General features: G+C 40.2%; 1 protein-coding gene across 3 annotated transcripts in view; it reads right to left on the bottom strand.

Annotated features, from left to right (window-relative positions):
* ADAMTSL3 (ADAMTS like 3) overlaps positions 1-18,525 on the bottom strand; it is a 174,311-nt gene that overhangs the window by 20,530 nt on the left and 135,256 nt on the right. For all 3 annotated transcript variants that reach the window (XM_048318254.1, XM_048318255.1, XM_048318252.1), the window contains exons 17-23: positions 13,561-13,690; positions 12,302-12,494; positions 11,600-11,779; positions 10,670-10,823; positions 5,382-6,462; positions 3,192-3,319; positions 2,719-2,847 (exon numbers count right to left, since the gene is read on the bottom strand). In XM_048318254.1, the coding sequence (XP_048174211.1) occupies positions 2,719-2,847; positions 3,192-3,319; positions 5,382-6,462; positions 10,670-10,823; positions 11,600-11,779; positions 12,302-12,494; positions 13,561-13,690 (1,995 nt within the window). The remainder of the gene's footprint in view (positions 1-2,718; positions 2,848-3,191; positions 3,320-5,381; positions 6,463-10,669; positions 10,824-11,599; positions 11,780-12,301; positions 12,495-13,560; positions 13,691-18,525) is intronic.

Below are 18,525 nucleotides of genomic sequence, written 5' to 3'. Positions count from 1 at the left end.
TGCAGATTCTACTTCTCAAGGCCTGTGTGCCAAGACACTTCAGAGCTGCAAAGAGAAGTGTAAACAACCTCAGCTCAGTGTGAGTCACTTCCCTGCTCTCACCAGCAAGGGGCAGACAACGCACATTTTATTCGTATTCCCACTTTTCCCTCTATTTTACCTTAAGAACTATCGAAGTTTTTACAGTAAATGGAGTCTGACAGTTTTAGTTTATTTTAGCAATAATCACAAGACGGTTTTTTCTGCAAATACAATAAATGTTATCCAAGAGCAATTTGGAGCAATCAGTATTGATATTTATACCATGTGTGTTGATTGAAAAGCCCTTGGCTGTAAGAATGGAATATGAATCTATCCAGAATGTATGAATATCTTCTAACGTATGCTCGTGTGGGAGCTATAAAAGTGAGTTTATTTTAATTAGTGGAAAAATATTCTTGTTATGAACTAAAAAGAGAAAAGAAAGAGATAGCATCAGTTTGAGCAGTTCAGCTAACTTTTCTTAGTCTGTTCTTTGATTCTCCTCTGTTTATTAGGATATACTGATCTTCAGCAGTCAAAGCCCTTTTTCAATCTCAATATGATTTTTGGAGTGTGAGAGAAAGGCTTTCAAAAGGATAAAAGAACCAAATCAGTAACAATGAAAAAGAAAAAAACTTGTACCCAAAAGGCCAATGCTACACAGAATATTAAACTTCACATCTTCAGTAGGTCAGCTTCTTTGCAGAAGAAACTACAGATTGAACCACTTTAAAAACATCTTTTAGTTTATTCATGCTACAGAAAAAAGACCCCTCAGAGGTCACTGCAACCAAGAAATTTAAAAGTAACTTAAGAATTCTGCTACTGACATGGCATTAACACCCTTCACACACATGGACACTTTATTCATTAGATGGTTCTTCTCGTGGAGAACTATTTTGTGGGCTAGCAGGAGTCCCAAAGACCAGATGTGAAACCAGTGAAAAATCTGCATGAATAGTGTCTGTGGAGAAGGATCCTGAATAAGCTCCTGGCAAAGACTTATCCACTGATGCTTCATGGGCACACAAACTCACAGGGCAAACACATCCTCTGCTGAGCAGTCAGGAGGAAGGGCAGCAAGGAAGAGGTGCTGCAGATCCAGCCAAGGTCTCCCTGACTTTACAAGAAGGGCTCTCTTATCATTGCTTCTGCAGCCTGATCATTCACATCATGTTTTACCAGCGTTCACAATGAAGTTCTCATCCTCCTACACTGCAAATGGACACATTTCTGGGTCCCACCTACCAGACAAACGTATCAGCATAAGGTGCTATTAAATTCAATCTTCTGAAGTCAGTGTTTTATTACTTTCCATTAAGGAGAGGAGAACAGGAAAACTCTGCTTACATCATTGCAAAAGTTTTTCTGCTTCTAGACTTAGTGACATTTTAAGACAAGCAAGCTCTATTTTATTCACAAACAGTAATACTTACTTCCTAGGCAATGATGGGAAATAAAGCAATTAGATAAATCATTTTCTAAGTCAACACTGGTGTCTCAGCATAACTAAAGTTTGGCTCACCAATATATACAATTCTAAAGCATTTGGAAATCTACAGTCCCATGTGAAAATATTAATTTATATTTAAATTGCTAACTGCTTACCCATCCTAACAATATTAATATTAACAGTGTGACATGAACTCTCTGCTGAATTTGAGATGTAGGTCAGTTATACATGGAGTTGCCAAACTATAGCTGGAAAATATTACTTCATCAAAGAATTAGCCTTGGTACAACGCTGAATAGCAGAGCCACATGTCCTAATATATGTCAGCCTGGCGCCACTATTGTATGCAGAGCTATTTGCATATATATATATTTCTATCACTACCCTGGTTCAGTATCAACACCCTCTGATGTGCATTTCCCAGCACATAAATGTGAGCAGCAAACTGGCTGCTCTGAGGTTGCTCTTTGCACTCACTTGCAAGGTTCGTGGTTATTTGCACTTTCACACATCATCTTCACAAAAGGCTGAGCTCAGCTTATTAAATGCTTGACAGAATATCGCTGCTGTGACTGAAATCTTACACTTTAAGCTTCACAGATAGCAATGGTACGATTAAAAAGAAAATATCTACCTTTCCAACAAAGGGCTGGAAAATAAAATGAAGCAGTGAACTGCTTAATGCATGTTAATTCTGATTAACGTTATTCCTCCTCCACAGATGTTGAGCTAGAAAATATCTGTATTCTCTCATAGCTCGGCGCTTCTCTTTGTTTCCTCACTGCAGCTGCAGACTGATGAATCTAAAAGGTGAGTTTACTTCACCACCAGGTTTAAAGTTCTATTAAGCTATGGCTGGAGATTTCATTTTCAGTTTTAACAATAGTCTAGACAGATGTGCATCTCCAACAGGGATAAGGAAAGTTCTTTGATGAGCAAGTCAGCTGGCCATGCTTGCTATTGTAGCAAGATAGCCTCGCACTCTGGTGGGCTTTCAGCTCTGTAGTGGAGCCCTAGACCACTTCTTGGAAAGAAAGCCCATTTAAAGGAAATTCTGAACGTATAGATGTATATGTAAATTGATGTGACAGGCAGAAAATAAATAGGACTGGTGTGGGTGACATGCCTAATAAAAAAAGACTAATGATCAATGATTTTCTGCCTTCACTGGTAATTTATTTCAAGATATAAGGTAAATTTCTGATTCCAACATTACAAGCAATGTCAGTGCAGTTCTTACTTACCTTTCACTGGACATTCAATCATAATATTTGCTCCAATTCTTGCCACAATTGTACCTCCAACAACTGCCGAGAAACTGCTGGCTTCCAGATTTGTCACGTTTAACACAGAGGACAAGATGACAGGCATCTCTTTGAAATGAAAGGGATAGTAAGTTTTAAAAGCTTTATTTAACTTTTAAACGTAGGTCCTGCATTTAATTTCATCATGTTTGGAACAGAATTCAGTCTGCAAAGCAGCAGCCAGAAAAGACAGGTGGGATAGATACAGGCAGACTGAGTTCACACCTGTTGTGGTTTTAGAGCAACAAGACCATCTTACTGCTGCCTATTAAATCAGGCAGAGTTTCATGGGTTGCCAATAAACGAAACCATTTCCCACTGCAGTGGGCATGGGTGCTTATACACATATATTTATGCACACATATATGTGTGTGTGTATAAAAGCCCAGTTCTGTGGAATGCCACAGTTTTACCTGCACGCAGGAGCAGTGATGTTTCCATATCAAAACCAGAGTCATTAACAACCAGGCATCCATAGGTACCAAGTTCCTTTCGAGTAGGATTCCGAATCTGCACTTTTCCAGTGGAGTCCAGGATCACCCTGCACGATAACCAAGGAAATACAAGGGTTACTACCGTGGGAAAAACTCAGCTGAATCCCCTTGCAAGAGTTACAGATACAGCAGCAAAACTCCTTTTTAGGAGTTTGCAGCTCCAGAGCAGTACAGGCAGCCACAGCTCTGCCTCCTCTCTGGTGACAGAAGGGGAGCACTCAGGGATACACACAAGGAGGATTGTTCAGACCTCCTTCTCCTGCAGAGCTGTGTCCTACTTGCAGCCCTTTGAAGGACAGTGCATTTGCTACCACAAACCAGGATCCCCTGGGAACAGCAGTGTGAATAAATCAGAATACCACAATTAAAAGTATTAGGCTTGGCAAGAAATCGATCTCTCCAGAGCGAGCTTGGTTTTCAGCAGGATTGGGGAATTCACAAATCTATGGCCTGATCTGACTTTCAAATTACTATGGGGTTGGGGCCTTTTTTTTTTTTTTTTAATATCATCATTGAAGCTAAAATCTTCCACCAAAATCTCACAGGTGTCTTGAATACCTTGCCTGCCCTCTGAGGGGCAAGATATTAGAGACAGCATCACAGGCTGGGGAAGAGGCTGAAAGTAACTTTTCTCCCTTGTTACCTTTCTCAGCACTAAGTTACGTGACTTGCCATTCACTCAGCACATCCCAAAAACCTGAAGCTGGTGTTTTCCCACACTGAGTACACTTACACAATAGATTAACAAAAAATTATATTAAAAATACTTGTGTCTCAACAAAAGAAGCCACCTCATGCATGGCTCAAGTGCATCCTTCTTTACTACCCTGACAGATAAAGATCTATTGACCTCCTCACACTCTTTTTCAGATGCAATGCTATTAATATCACTGGCTTTTGGGTCCACACACATCTATGTGGATTTGTTTAAAAGAAACCCTAATGGGAAAAAAATTAGGAACTAATTTTGTTAATATGTGCCTTAAGTGCAAGAATATCAGTCTGGGCTAAAATCAGGAAGCAAACATACTCGTGAATAAACAAAACACCATCATGTCCAAAGAAATCAAAGTATCACTTGCTACAAATTAATGGAAAATTATGCGCATTTCACAAAATAAACATAACTGCTGGGAGCTACATGGTTCCAAAAACATTTGCACTTTTTAAAATGGCTTAGTTTTGGTGTCTTTGCTTTAATTGATAGCCCTGCAGAAGTCTATTTCTCTTGGCAGTGCATTTAATCAGTTAAATATGTTGAGAAATATCCAAAAGCGCCTTTATCATTTCAGAACCAGTTTTTTCATTACTCAAGAGCTAGCTGTAATTCCAAGAGACTCACACACAAAGTTAATGTTAGTATTACCAGGTGAGCTTCTAATTTATCAGCACTGAAGTAGAAGTATTTGCTCAGTCTTGAGCAAATATCTGATTGTAACAAACTCTTGCTGCACTTGTTTTCAGCTCTCAAATGTGGTGGTAATACAGGTCCTTTGTTATTTTGAAGTTCACTGTCCTCAACAGAAATATTTTGAAGTACTGAATAAAATCCATAAAAGCCCTTTTTTTTTTTCTTTTTTCAGTTGAAGTTATGCAGCTCCACTTATATCTAAACTGTGTGTTGAAGAATGGTGAGGGTACCAGTGATATTTTCCCTTCTTAAAATGAGTAAGAGCTAAGACTTCTTTTCATCTATACCATGGCAGATGTTTCTAATGTGTTCCCACTGTATTTAGTATCTGAATGAATTCAAGAGCCTCTCTAATTTGAGGGTAAATCTGCTCTTTTTCTGACACAGCTGAAATGATTAAGGCAGATCAAAAAATACAGCCAGGACACCCAAAACACTTCACCTTACAAAAATAGCCAATCCTCCTATGTAGTATCCTGGAAATGGACAAACACTTGGACATTGGTAAAGCCAAACAATGTGACAGACACTTGAAAGAATAAAAATAAATTACTTAACTAAAAAGACGGAAGGCCCAGTGGCCATGCTTATCTTGTTTCTACAACAGTATGTTCTAATATTGCACAGCAGGGTGGATTTTTTCCATTGATAACGACATAATAAGTCATTCAAAAGTGAAAGAGAAGCTATTTACTTACTTCTCAGAGGCTTTTAATGTCTCGCCATCTTTTGTCCAAGTATATTTCACTTCACTAATACCAGCTGTTTCACACAGTAGATTGACAGCATGAGTATTCTTGGTCAGAAAAACTGTATTTCCAATTCGTACAGTTACTGTTTTGTTGAAGGAAACTTGAGGAATTTCCTTTTGCCTCATAATAACTGGAACCTTCTGGTCAAATGTTAACTTATCAACTGTTTTTGTGCTGAAATGTTCAGATTCGTTTGGCAACTTGCCTGTGAGTTTTGAGGCAGCTTTCTCATCCTGGGCCCCCTTCCATTTTTCAGTAGTTGGTAGTGGAGGCCTGGATAACTCAGCAATCAACTGGTAAATGACCTGGGACGCCAAGTCATCACTGACTTCTCCAGTTTCAATGAGCTGACTCATGTTCCTTATGAGCTCCTCAAACTGCACCGTGTCCATGCTGTAGGCACCTTGGAGAACTGCAGCCTCCAGGCGCTTGTTCCTGAACTCACGAGAGCTGAAGTCTTCTGCCGAATTGCTCCCAAAGCTTTCAAGATTTCTCAGGAATGGCTGATCATTTACCTGCCTGTCACCCAGGTAGAGCTCGTTCTTCTTGCTCCACATTTGCCACATTTTGCTCATTTTGTGCCATTTGGCCCCGAAGCTGTTGGCCTCGTTGTGGTCTGGGTTGCTGACCTCGCTGGGCTGTTTTCGGAGGGGCGGGGGTTCGATGAGCCTGTTGTCAGTCCCGATGAGTTTGAGCACAAAGGTTTCATGCACAGAGCCTGCGATGCACCGGTACACACCGATATCTGTAGCTTCGAGACAGTGGATTTTCAGCGAGCCTGACTTAGTGATGCCAAGCCTTTTGGAGTTTTGTAAGCGTTGCCCATCTTTCTCCCAACGGATGAGGGACTTCTGGAACCTTCGCACGGGGCACTTAATTACCACAGATGTTTTTGGGAGTAAGTAGGCTCGGCTTCCTACGGTAAAATTAATGCGCTTCTCTGGCCTCGTCTGAATATAGACTCGGTGAATGCTGACAATCTGAGGTCCATGGGCAGAAAACTTTGCTGGAAGCTTGGGCTTGATCTCTGCAAGAAAACAAAGTGCTGAAAAGCATCTAGTCATTGGCAGTCATGCTTACAAAATCTGCTTTGCACAGAGTGCTTGAAAGAGCTTTTCCTGACTTAGTTCGAGTCAGACTGCAACACACAGAGCTTTTATCTGAGTCACAAAAATGCAAAAATATGAACAACATGAAACCATAACATTCCCTTGCTTCAGCCAAGAATGCTATTGCTTCTTCCCCAAATCTCCTAACAATAAAAGGATACAGGCAACATATACCTGTGTGAAGGACATAGATGGTGCATACATATATGAAAGTATATATACACGTATTACATATTACTCCATATATATGTTCCTATTATGGTTATATTTCCTACTGCTGCCTCAGAAAGGCTAGGCATGGATGGAAATGAAGAAACTGATTTAAAAAAATATGAACACATTATCACTTTCCCCACATTTGAGCACTGTTGAGTGCAGAATGACCTAAATAAAACAAAATCTATCCAAAAAGTAAGGCTCCCCTTGACTCTTATTTAAAATGTTGGCTGGCTGTGCTGGTTGCCTGAGTCAAGCCAAACTGATAGCAACGCAGGAGGTGAAAGAAAGTCAGTGTAGACACAGTACATGCAACAGGCAAAGCCACCCTGTAATCATAGGCTGAGGGTAATTTATTAGGGTTGAAAGATGAGTTGCTGACAGTGTTGCGCCAAGAAAGTAGGGAGGGAAGGGAGGAAAGAGAGAAATAAGGCATAATTTTGAGAGGCTGAATATAATGATCAAATGAATTGACAAAAGCAGGCAAAAACAGCATAAAGCCTCCTGCAGGCCAGGAATGAAGACACTGGGTATTGTGAAACTCCTCCTGCACCAAACTGCAGGCACCTGGATGCTGGAAGGTTTTGGGATGAACACCACCACAGGCAGGTGTTTCCCAGCAGAGCTGGGGAGGCACAGGGGGACTGCTGCCGTGTTTTGGATGCCCCTGTGCTGACTCACTGCTGGCAGGCACCGTGCCCGCTTTGATCAGCAGAGCTAATCTGGCTGAGAGCACCGGGCAGCGAGGAAAAAGCACTGCAGGAGCAAGGGCACGCACCCCCGAGCCCTCCCGTGCCAGGCCGAATTGGCCACACGGGAGGAGTCGGGACACAGTGATGTTGGTGCTAGAAATCAGCCCAGTTGCGTTTGGTGTGTTTTGGTACGTGACAGAGAGAAAACTCAGAGCCTGCAGGACGAGCTGATGAGCCAGGAAATGGACACACAGATCACAACACTTCTCAGCTTGTCTGAGTCTGGAATCAGTACTGCTATTCCACTTGGGAGGTACTTAAATAAAAAGACAACTACGCTGATGGCACACAAATGATACCCGGAAAGCTGCATGTACGTGTGCTCCAAATATGCTGTGAAGAAATAGGTGAAAAGCTAAATGCTTCAAGCATTCAGTAAGTGTGTACACTATAGGAACTACACCCTGGAGTGCGTTCTTATGCTTATAAAACAAAATGGTTATTTTCAATGTTTTGGGTAATGAGTTCAGACCTGTGGGGATATCATGGTTTCATAATTACAGAGCTTTTAAATCGGGATTCGTTATCCAGATACAAGGTTCCCTCAACCATTTCACATGGTACAACAATTAAATTGTTTTAGGCACTCAGTTTACTAAAATTATTAAAGTAGCGTCCTGTTTTTAATAAGTTATTGGGCCCCAAATATTTATTTTCAGGGAAGCGTTCCAGTACTAAATCTTCCATTTCCAAAATCCAACTTACAGACACAGTAAGTGTAACTTTAAACACACAAATTAAAATACTTCAGGCTGTGGTCTGTTTACACTAGTTATTCCAACTTAGAATTAAACCCAGTGCATACTTATAAATATGTTAACAAGTCTCATCCATTTCATTTCTTTAAAAAAGACAGACCACTAACTCTCATCAGCAGTTCAACACTAAAGGGTGTGTGTAATTTTACTGGTGACAGGTGAGCAAGGCTGAGAGTGAAACAAAGTTCAGAGCTGTGGATGGCAGGCTGTATAAATATATAAGGTCATATGAAAGAATGAGGCCACATAAGTATGCATTCTCTAGATCCTCAGTGTCTTTCAGTCTTGCAGCTGCTGAGGTAATGGACTGTTTGGGAGAGTAAAGGTAAATCTTAAGGAATATATGCTGGAGCCATTGGACCTCATTATCACCTGATACAAATCCATCTGCATCTGTGGCCTGTAATGGTCCTGAACAGCTTCAGCTGGGTTTCAGGTCCTGGTGACCTCAGGGCTAGACTGGTGTTATTTCCTATTTCTCAGAGCCCAGAGTCAGGAATGTTTCTACTTAATAAGCACTGCTAAGTCAGAAAACAGCTACGATTGCCAGTCTCAGGGTAAAAGATTAAGCCTAAAATGACTCAGCACTGTCATGAGACAGTAAAAAAGGCACTCATGTGAGCCACAGAAGCATCACCTTGAGAAGGAGCATTTAGAAACTGCTCTCCAAAGCAAGAACCCCCAACAGCAGTCACACCTCACACCACGCTGCTCCTCATCCATCCTCATCACCCCTCATCCTGCAGCCATGCTCTGTTCCTGCCTTCTGCTCACTCCCTCTCCAAGGCAGCCTGAACCCACGGCTGCAGGAGGAGATGCCTCCTCCGTGTTCCTGGGAATCCAAAGCCTGATGCTGTCCCAGCCCTGGCTCCTTCCGCAAGACCCAAACAGGAACTACAGGCATGGACCAGCCTCACACCTTCCCCTGCCCATTCCCAGATCCCCAGGCAGATCTGAGCTGCTGAGGCTTCCTTGCTCCAAAGGGTCATGGAAATGGAGGGAGAGGACAGCGATTCTCTCCATGGCTTTCATGTGCACCCATTCTGGCTGATGGTGTTCCCTCTGCAGCCCTGTGTGCTGCTCTCCAGGCACTCTGCTGGAAGCTGACACGGTAACATTAACATCAGTCTGTGCTAAGCAGTTTGCAAACCAGCTCCACTGCCGTTCAACTATCCACAATTAATTAAATTCAGATAGATATGCAGCTCAAAATATTTTATTAAACCTTATGCCAAGGACATTCCTGGAAGTCCACAGGGCTTTATTTAAGTGGAGTTTTGAACCTCAGAATTTTGGCATGTTAATCTGAAATGCAGGCCAGGAAAAGAAGTTTCATATTATGTATGAATCAGTAATTATTCTATTTCTTATTTTGTTTTGTGAATAATCTTTAAAGCAAAGCTTCAAAATGTATAAAGTAGCCATTTCTTCACAACACTACAAGCTGGGTCAAAACATGTCTATCCCTGACCTGTGATCAGAACCAGGCCATTGAAAAAGGCTTTTTGTTTTACCCCAGCTCAAAACTAAAAACTCTTTTTTTTTTTTTCCTTTCTTCTCAGCACCCTGCTCCCCAAACCTGCAAACCAATATATAATTGTATATATACTCCTTCATAAAGGAAGAGGAGCACAGGTTCAGACATTCAGCTGCAATTTAGAGCTGCCTATTCTAAATTAGCATATGAAATTGAACATGCTCAGTATCAGAGAGGTTTTTCTATCGGTGTTAAACACACAGTTAGTGCAACTACCATCAGTAGCATAACCCAATTGTGCCCAAATTGTACAATTTCTACAGAAAATCTTTCTGAAAAGGTTCTTGTATAGACAGTAGTAGAATATCAGATTTTTTGAAGAGTGTCTGTACTGTCACCATTCCCTGTACAGCTAATGAGGCCAGGGTTCTTATTTATACAAGGAAAGATAGAAATTATACCTAGAATTATTATTGGCATAGAGTTTCAGGTTTTGAATTCCACCATGTTAAGCAAAATATCCACTGTAATACAAATGTACAACAAAAAGACAAGGCAGCAGAACTGGATTCTTATCTTTTCTAATGTCCTTTGTAACTTATGGTAAATTTATGAATTTTTCTTTTTTTTTTTTCCAGTTGGAATAGTGTAAACAATAAAGGAAATATCAGATTAAATTGTGCATAAGAATGAGGGTGAGAGGTATGTACCATAATATATTCAAAAACCACTTCTTTAGAACATAATCTTTGTTTCTGAGTGGCAGAAATAAAAATGATCCTGTTATTATAGGTGTAGTTACTGTGACACTCAGTTTGTGCCAAGTTTTCTTGTGATAGCATAGGGAGATGAGTGAATTAATGTGTACACAGATTTGTAAATAGATCATTCCAAATCAGCAAGGAACCAGATAAATACTTACTGTTGCAGGCACTCATCTGACAAGACCTTACAAGCAGTGAAGGAGACAGAGCACTACACATTGATCCATTTAATGTGACATATTGGCCCTTAGCTGTTAGGTTCTGGCAGGCAAGTTTCCTTCTCTGGACTCCAACACCGCAGCTTACTGAGCACTGTGAAAGGAAGGATGCAGTCAAGCTAAACTTGGTGCTTCATACCACGTATACTAATTTTAAACTAGTTTTGTGGTGGCTTTTCTTTAATTTTTTAAATTTTTTTTTAGTTCTGAGAGAGTACACACATTATACTTCATAGGAATCCTTGTGTTGTCTAGTTATTAAACTCTAATATTAGTTATTAAACTCTCTCCACTTTTTCAGGCAGTAAGAATATAAGACAGAAAGCTTTTCCAGCAAGCAAGACAGGAATTAAAATAACATAACAGTGTTTATGTCCAGCCATGGGCACAACAGAGCAATGAGATCTGGTATCTGAGAGAAACAATTCAGCAGGTTCTAAAGAGTCTGCCAAGTCTCTCAACCCTCTCCCTTAGGTTGTATTGCGTGAACCTATAATTGCAGCTTCTAAATTGAATTTTCTAAATCATTTCGAATGGGGAGTGGCAGCAAGCTTGCATTAAATGGGAAAGGAGGAGGATGTATTGCAGAATAATGCAAAGATGTGATTTTTGGAATCTGTACCATGTCTGGTAGAAAGCATGCAGGTCGTTACAGCCTGTCCTTCAGCGACTGAAACACTGCCCAGGAGGGGGGCTCTGATCAGTCTGGCTGCAGGCAGGGATGCACAGTTTAGTTCAGTACAGGCCTTGTGAAAGCTCCAGCGGCCCTGGCAATTTACTGCTCCAAACTGCTCATTCACCCAGGCAGAAATCTCTAGAGCTTTTGTTGGAATGGAGGGTTTTGGTTCACCATTATTGAGGTTTGCTCACCTTGGACCATTCTCCAAAGACCACCTGAGGAGGACAGTCAACTTTTGCACATGCTTTGCTAGTTGGCAATTTGGGCTCCTGGCAGGTGTCATCAGAGTGTTTCAGGAAACTTCCATCTGTCAGCAGCTGCTTGCAGGACACTTTGCGGGTCTGAATCCCTCCTCCACAAGTACGTGAGCACTAAGGAGGAGAAGAATTAAACACAGCATTTACACCTGCATGGACATCTGTGCTCCTGAAAAACGACATCTACTTTGAATGAAAAGTCAAGCAGCACAGAAAATTCCTCTGTTAAAATATTTACTATATTGGAGATGAGGAGAACTGGAGTTTAAAAGTCAAACATACCACCTGAATGCAAGCAAGTAGTAGAAATCTTGGAGAAAAACATGCATCTTATGCATAAATCTACGTCCCTCAGCAGTTAATTAAAAAAAAAGGTTATTGTGTTTAGAGAGCTTAGGGAGAGAGATGATGTATGGAATAAGTGGTATCCAGCTTCTGAAATCCTAACAAGGACTTCCACCTCATCCTGTGACTACCCACTGGCACAGGAGTGTAAAGCAGTGGTTTTGGGTTAGTTTGTTCCAATGGTGTAAGTTGAAACACTTACAGAAGGTTGGGAGCTGCCTTCCGTGCTGCACAGTTTCAAGTCCCTGGCCAGAGGAACACATTTAAGCTCTTTCTGTGACCCAGCCATACCTGTTGCCATTCCTCAGCGTGCCAAGCAGGGGGACAATCAATCTGGTTACAGGCTTGTAAAGAGTGAGGCTTTGGGTCTTTGCACTCCTGGGCAGCAGGAGCAGATCCCCCGGGCTGCTGGCAGGACACGTCCCTCGTCTGGATCCCGACCCCGCAGGTCGCCGAGCAGCGGCTCCAGGGGCCGCTCTGCCACCTGTCCCAAAAAACACAGCCAAAAGCTCACCTTTAGCAACACACCTCCTACTGGGGAAGGAACAGTCTTCCCCAAACAGCCTAGCAAAAAGCACAGCTGCAGGCATAGTTATTGATCGATGACTAAAACATCCCTTTGGTTCAGCTGGAGCGCAAAATTGTAAATTGGATTTATGAACTTGCAGGTAACAAGCAAATGCAGGATTTATTAACAATAAAGTAATAAACAGTCATTTTTAGACAAAGTTAGCTCCAGTGTTTACCTTCAGAGTGCTCCTCTTAGAAAACAGCCTGTTGGCAACCTGATGTTTATGTTTATAAATGTAAATATGTAAATAGACCTGTATTTACAAAACTTCCTTTAAATGTGTACACGTTTTCTACAAAACATCCTGTTCCTGTTAAGTTCTTCCCTGCATTCAGCAAGAGCAGATTTCTGCAAACACGATGAAACAATTTGCAAAGGATCTGGGGTGTCAGAGATCAAAAATGGGTAAATAAGGCAATACACATCAAAATTTCACATATGGCCCTTTCAAGTGATCAAATGACCTAGAGGTTTGCTTGGATTTGGACTGGGTCTGTTCTTTCCCCAGAATCTCCAAATAAACATAAGAAATATGTGGAGCTACTAAAGAAGCATTAAATTAAGGTACCTTTAAATCATAACTTCTTTTTTTTTTTTCATTCAGTAAAGACAAAAAGTAAATATTCTCAGCTCTTTTTTTTTTTTGGTGCAATATCCTCAAAATTCTCCTTCTACCACTAGGAGAGTTAGGGCTCTTTTTCCAGCCCTGGCAGATATTCAACACGGAAGAGATTTATTTCAGAAAACGTCCCCTATTTCATCAGTGAGATACGAAAAGCGGAAAAGGAGTGAACAAGACCAAAAAAACACCCCAACCCCAAAACCTTGTTGAAAACAGAAGTAGTGAAATTTCATCCCAAAGCATGACCACAGTCCTGCAATCGGAACCCTTTCTGAGAAAGCCAATGTTTAAATAAACATCAATAAAGTCCCATTAACCCTTCCTTTGCCACCAGATGATTTCATTATCACGGGGTACCTCGGAGGGCAGAGCTTTGTGTTGCAGGTCCGAGTCATTGGGGGTGGCCTCTTGGAATTGTCACACAGGGTTTCATTGGCACCTTGCTTTGTCTCTACGTGCAGACACATGGCAATGGCTTCCTGTGTGCCTGCATCCGAAAGGAAAATACTCGTGAAACAGTGAATGGAGTAGATTTCTGCAAAGCTTGCTCTTGAATAACACTCACTAAAAGGCTCTGACACTGAGATAGCAGGTTTAGAAGTAACATCTCAAGCAAAAAGGAACGCAGAGGCAGTTTACACACTTAATGCTCAAAAGATACTTGTGAATTATATCTTAACTTTACTTCTGTGAGGTTTAAAAGGCTTGATTTTACATTCTACCTCTCTGAAAACCAATAAAAAAACCAGGTTTTTCTGTCAAGCCACTACCAGAGGCTGCATCTGCTGGTTCTGTAATGGTCCTAAGCCAGCTACTGCCTCCATTGCCAAAACTGAGGTAAAAGTGATTCCTTCTCACTTACCTTGCCTTTAATAAAGAGCTAAAGATCTAAAAAAATTGCTATAAAAATGCAGAAAACTTGCAAAGCTATAGGCAGGAGAAACGTTCTATGTTTAGTCAGCCATTCTCAGGGGCCAAGAGATGCAATGGTTTTGCTGAAGGCAGCAAATCTGACCCGGCCTAAAGCTTTCCTCACTCGTTACCGTTCTTGGCACCTTCTGATCTGCAGCTCTTGCTACCTGGATCTTATTACTGAAGCATGGAAGATTACTAATACTCAAATTTCTATGAGTCAAAATGAAACGTAACATAAGTTTCCTTTAGAAGAAGGCAGCTTAGTGAATACACATTCGGTGAATTACTTCTATTTTAAACCTTTGCAATTATCCAATTTTATATATCATATTTTTCAGTATGAAAGCCTTACCCAATTTCAAAGCTCACTCACATGCACATTAAATACAAGAAGGCTGTGATGTGCCTGGGGGATTCTGTGCAGCTGGGATGTTCTATACAAGCAATGCTAATGACAATCCTGTAGAACAAAAGAGCTGAAATCATAAAATACCTATATTGTTTCCAGGTAAAAATGTCTCTTAAAGAGTTACAGTTTCATAGAATTTAAATCCATTTCCTTCTTATCTTTCACTTAACTTCAGTGATTTTGAAAGGACACTGCTGACCATCAGCCATTCTGATTCCAGTAGGCTGGAATACCCAACCCTGAAAGTTCCACCCCCAGGCCAATATTTCTCTCCTGTATACAAGCACTGTCATGTTTCTCATAAACCAAAGATGTTCCCTCCATCTATAAATGATTTTGACTCAGTCCAGTGTATCAGCCAGTCCAGCTACTTCAGACACATCAGCAGGGGTAAACCAGCAGTGATTTTCAGAATAACACAGATTTCGATTTCTTTCAGGCTCTCTGGTACACCTCGAGATCCCCTCTGGGACTCATTTGCAGTTCAGAAAGACCTTGTTATATAAATGTTTTGACTATATCTACAAAGTGATGAATTTTTATAGAACAAAAGACCTGACCTTAAATATGATTGACAACTTATTCAGTTCTCTTTTATCAAAGTATTGATAATTACATTAATGTAGAACACACGCATTGTGGGAAAACTGTTTTACTAGTCAGGCTGAGAATAAATATTTAACAACAAATACCATGACTGTAATGCAGACATAAAAGTGCCTGAAGATGACAAAGCAATAAATATCTTTTTTGTTACAGAAGTAGGGGAATCAAAAGTTTTCTTTCCAGTCAGTCCTCAAGTGTTCATTTAACAGGAGCAGCTTACCTTTCCCCTTGCATAGGAAATGCACATTTGGCTGTCTACAGGAGAGAAGGAAGTATTTAGAGTTGGGTTCTGACAGAAACAGATTTGCCTTACCAGACGAGTAACCAAGTCCATGTCAAGTACCCATATAATCTATATTTTAGGTCAAAATCTACCCCATGCTACTAAGCTTTAGCTTTGCTGACCTCACCTCTGTTTCTGTGAGAAAACCACGCTCCAAGGTGATGCTGCTGCTCTGGAACAGGTTGCAATAGATGGAATCATCTTAATATCTCACACAAAGGAAGGGATTTAAATTGAATTCCCTTCAGACCATCTAAATTGGCAATAACACCATGGGAAATTTTTATCTTGGTGTTATATAGGCTCAACTGGCCAGCCAAATGAACAAAAGGCATGTCATAGCAGGTAATGGGGTCTGACTACAAATTGCCACCTGGAGTTCATTAAGCCATTCCTTGCAGCAGGACCTGTGTAGCTTTAATCACATTACGAGAAGAAAATGTTGATATGTGGTGCATTTTTCATTTGACTGAAGTACAGAGCACAAACTGCATTAGCAATTCTTCCCCACTGGGGCCTCAGTGAAAGAAAACTTGCACCCTGTTTTGATGCTGTAAGCACAAAATAGATACTAAAGAGTTGTTAAAAATCTACCACAAAGTCCCTTCCTGTTCCTTCATTCTCAGTTCGAGAATGCTATTCAATAAATAACTGCACTTAATTGATGTTACATTTGCTTGAACTTATCTGTCAAAATGTCTTCACAATTAATCAGATTTATCACTCCAAACTATAATTTTCCATTAGCTGGGAACTTCAATCACTGATAAACTTATTCTATGTCAATTGGAGAATGGAAAAATCTATTATTCAAACAAGCAAAGTTTTATATGTATGACTTTCTTGGCTTAGAATATAAACATAGTAGATAATTTAACTAAAACATTATGTATGCAGCAGGGAGCATTAAGTATTTTTACAGTAATCTGATGCACTATTGTAGTAATTACCCTACTATTCAGTGAAATAGAATATTTTCTATTTGAACCCAGTGTTCAAACCACATATATTTACATTCTTTTACAATCTTTTCTGTGCGATGAAATATACAGTGCTTGAAGCTGTGTTAAAAGATCAAAATGCTTGAATTTAGCCCAGAATTTTTGTTCCTGCATTTTTAAAGTACAAAGAAAATGGGGGTGCAAAGCTGCTGTGCAAACATTAAGAAGGTGGATCTATTCTCTAAAGCTGGAAGAGGAAGGACAATCATTTATCTACCTCAGATAGTCTCAGTTCGGTGGCTTCTTAAAAATATGTACTACAAGCTGAAAATAACTCAGAAGAAATGCCAATTTCTACACATCCTTGAGTATCTCTGTGCATCTATTTTATACCTCTGTAAGAGAGTAAACAACATCTGCAGCTCATGAAACAGATGATACGAGTGACTGGTTATCCAGGTGACTCCAACACCAGTTGAGAATGAATTCTCTCAGCTTTATGTGTGAGTCTCTGAATGGTCATTGTTTTTCTCAGAGCCCTTAAGTTTGGCTAGAATCCATTAATATTCTAAGAATCTCAGGTTTCTCATAAATAAAATGGTAAACTTTTAGCCCTTATGGCCCAGACAAAAGCCTGAAAACACAACTTGACTGTACCCTGAAGTTACCAAAGCCACAGAGGCTATAGAGGAAATAACAGGAAGTGCATATGTTATTTATTACTTAATCTCATTATTTTCAGGCCAATGTAATGACTTTATGTGGCCCAAATAATCATTTTTGAAGCATATGGAGTATAAATAATAATAATAGTGTTTAACCACCAAAATCTGCCTCTTACAACTAAAGGTATAATTAACCAAGAAAATGTTCAGTGATTTTTTTAAATGGAAAACATCCCTTTAAAATATTGTTGAATAGTTAAATGATTGACAACACTAAAGAAATGCTACAGGTTACAACAAAAACATTTCTCTCCAGGCACACTCTTTATTCTCGTAATCACTATTAATTCCCTACTGATGATGATATGAAAATTAAACTTACACCTGGGACTCTCACATCACAGCCAAAGTTCTTCAGATTTAAAAGAAAGCAAAAACAAAAACAAAGAAACCCAAAAAAACATTCTGGGAAAATGAAGGCAAATTTTGAGATCCCCAAGCATACTGCTGGCTTATTTTGAGTTTGGGATTTCTTCAGGCACTGAAGAAAAAACAGATCTCTAGATTTCAGAATGGTTACAGAGCTTCCTATGGGTATTAAAGGTGATGTCTGCCTATGACTAACAGGCCTCGACAATTTTTAGTTACACTCATGGAAAGACTGATGAAGGAAGCATTAATTCTGCTAAGAGGCATAAAACAACACGGCTGCTCTCAAAACCTCAACCTGTTTGGCTCTTCACGTGCTGTGCGAGAAGCCACAGAGGTTTGGTGCAGAAAGCACACACATGACCCAAGACTGGTGTGACTTTTGCTCTAGAACAGGAAAGATGGTGTTTGATAAAGCCTGGCAAATCACTCTCTGTAAGTCTAATACCCAAAAAACCCCAGTGTTTCCATCTGCATTTTTTCATCTGCTTTGCAGAGGGACCAGAGGAGACTGAATTACAAGTCTAGTCTGTATGAGGATTAAAAAAAAGGTGCAAGTGACAAGCTCTGAAAGAGATTCGGACCTTGCTCAAATAGTGGCTATAAAGCTTCCAGCCTACTTAGACCCTGCAGACTTTCCCCTCATTCAGAAAGAGTTAAGCACTAAGAAATGGGGGTAGGGAGTACCAAGGATACAGAAATCCACAGGAATTTGTTTTAATAACCACTGCTAGATGCACACATCCTAGACAAAAAGTACCTAATATAATTTACATTACACTGGGTTATTCCAAACTCAGACAACATTTATTTCTTGTAACGAAAGAGTTCATCTAATTGAAATGAGATTTGAACATAAAATTTAGCAGAAATGGATCAGCTCCTTTGAACTACACAATGGAAAAATAGTAGACAGTGAGATCATTAGTTAGTACATTGCAGTGAGTTGGAAACAGAAGAGATGTCTGGTTCCCCTAAAAGTATTTATCGGCAGGTAATTTTTGGTCTGTTTGAAAGCCTTTGCCAAGGCAGCCAGAAGACCAGAGCTGATAGAAAGGAAAAATCACCTAACTA

This window comes from Corvus hawaiiensis, chromosome 13 (genome assembly GCF_020740725.1).
Source record: "Corvus hawaiiensis isolate bCorHaw1 chromosome 13, bCorHaw1.pri.cur, whole genome shotgun sequence".
Classification (NCBI taxonomy): domain Eukaryota; kingdom Metazoa; phylum Chordata; class Aves; order Passeriformes; family Corvidae; genus Corvus; species Corvus hawaiiensis.
The sequence above is the reverse complement of the archived record's forward strand: the minus strand, read 5'-3'. Positions and strand labels throughout refer to the sequence as shown.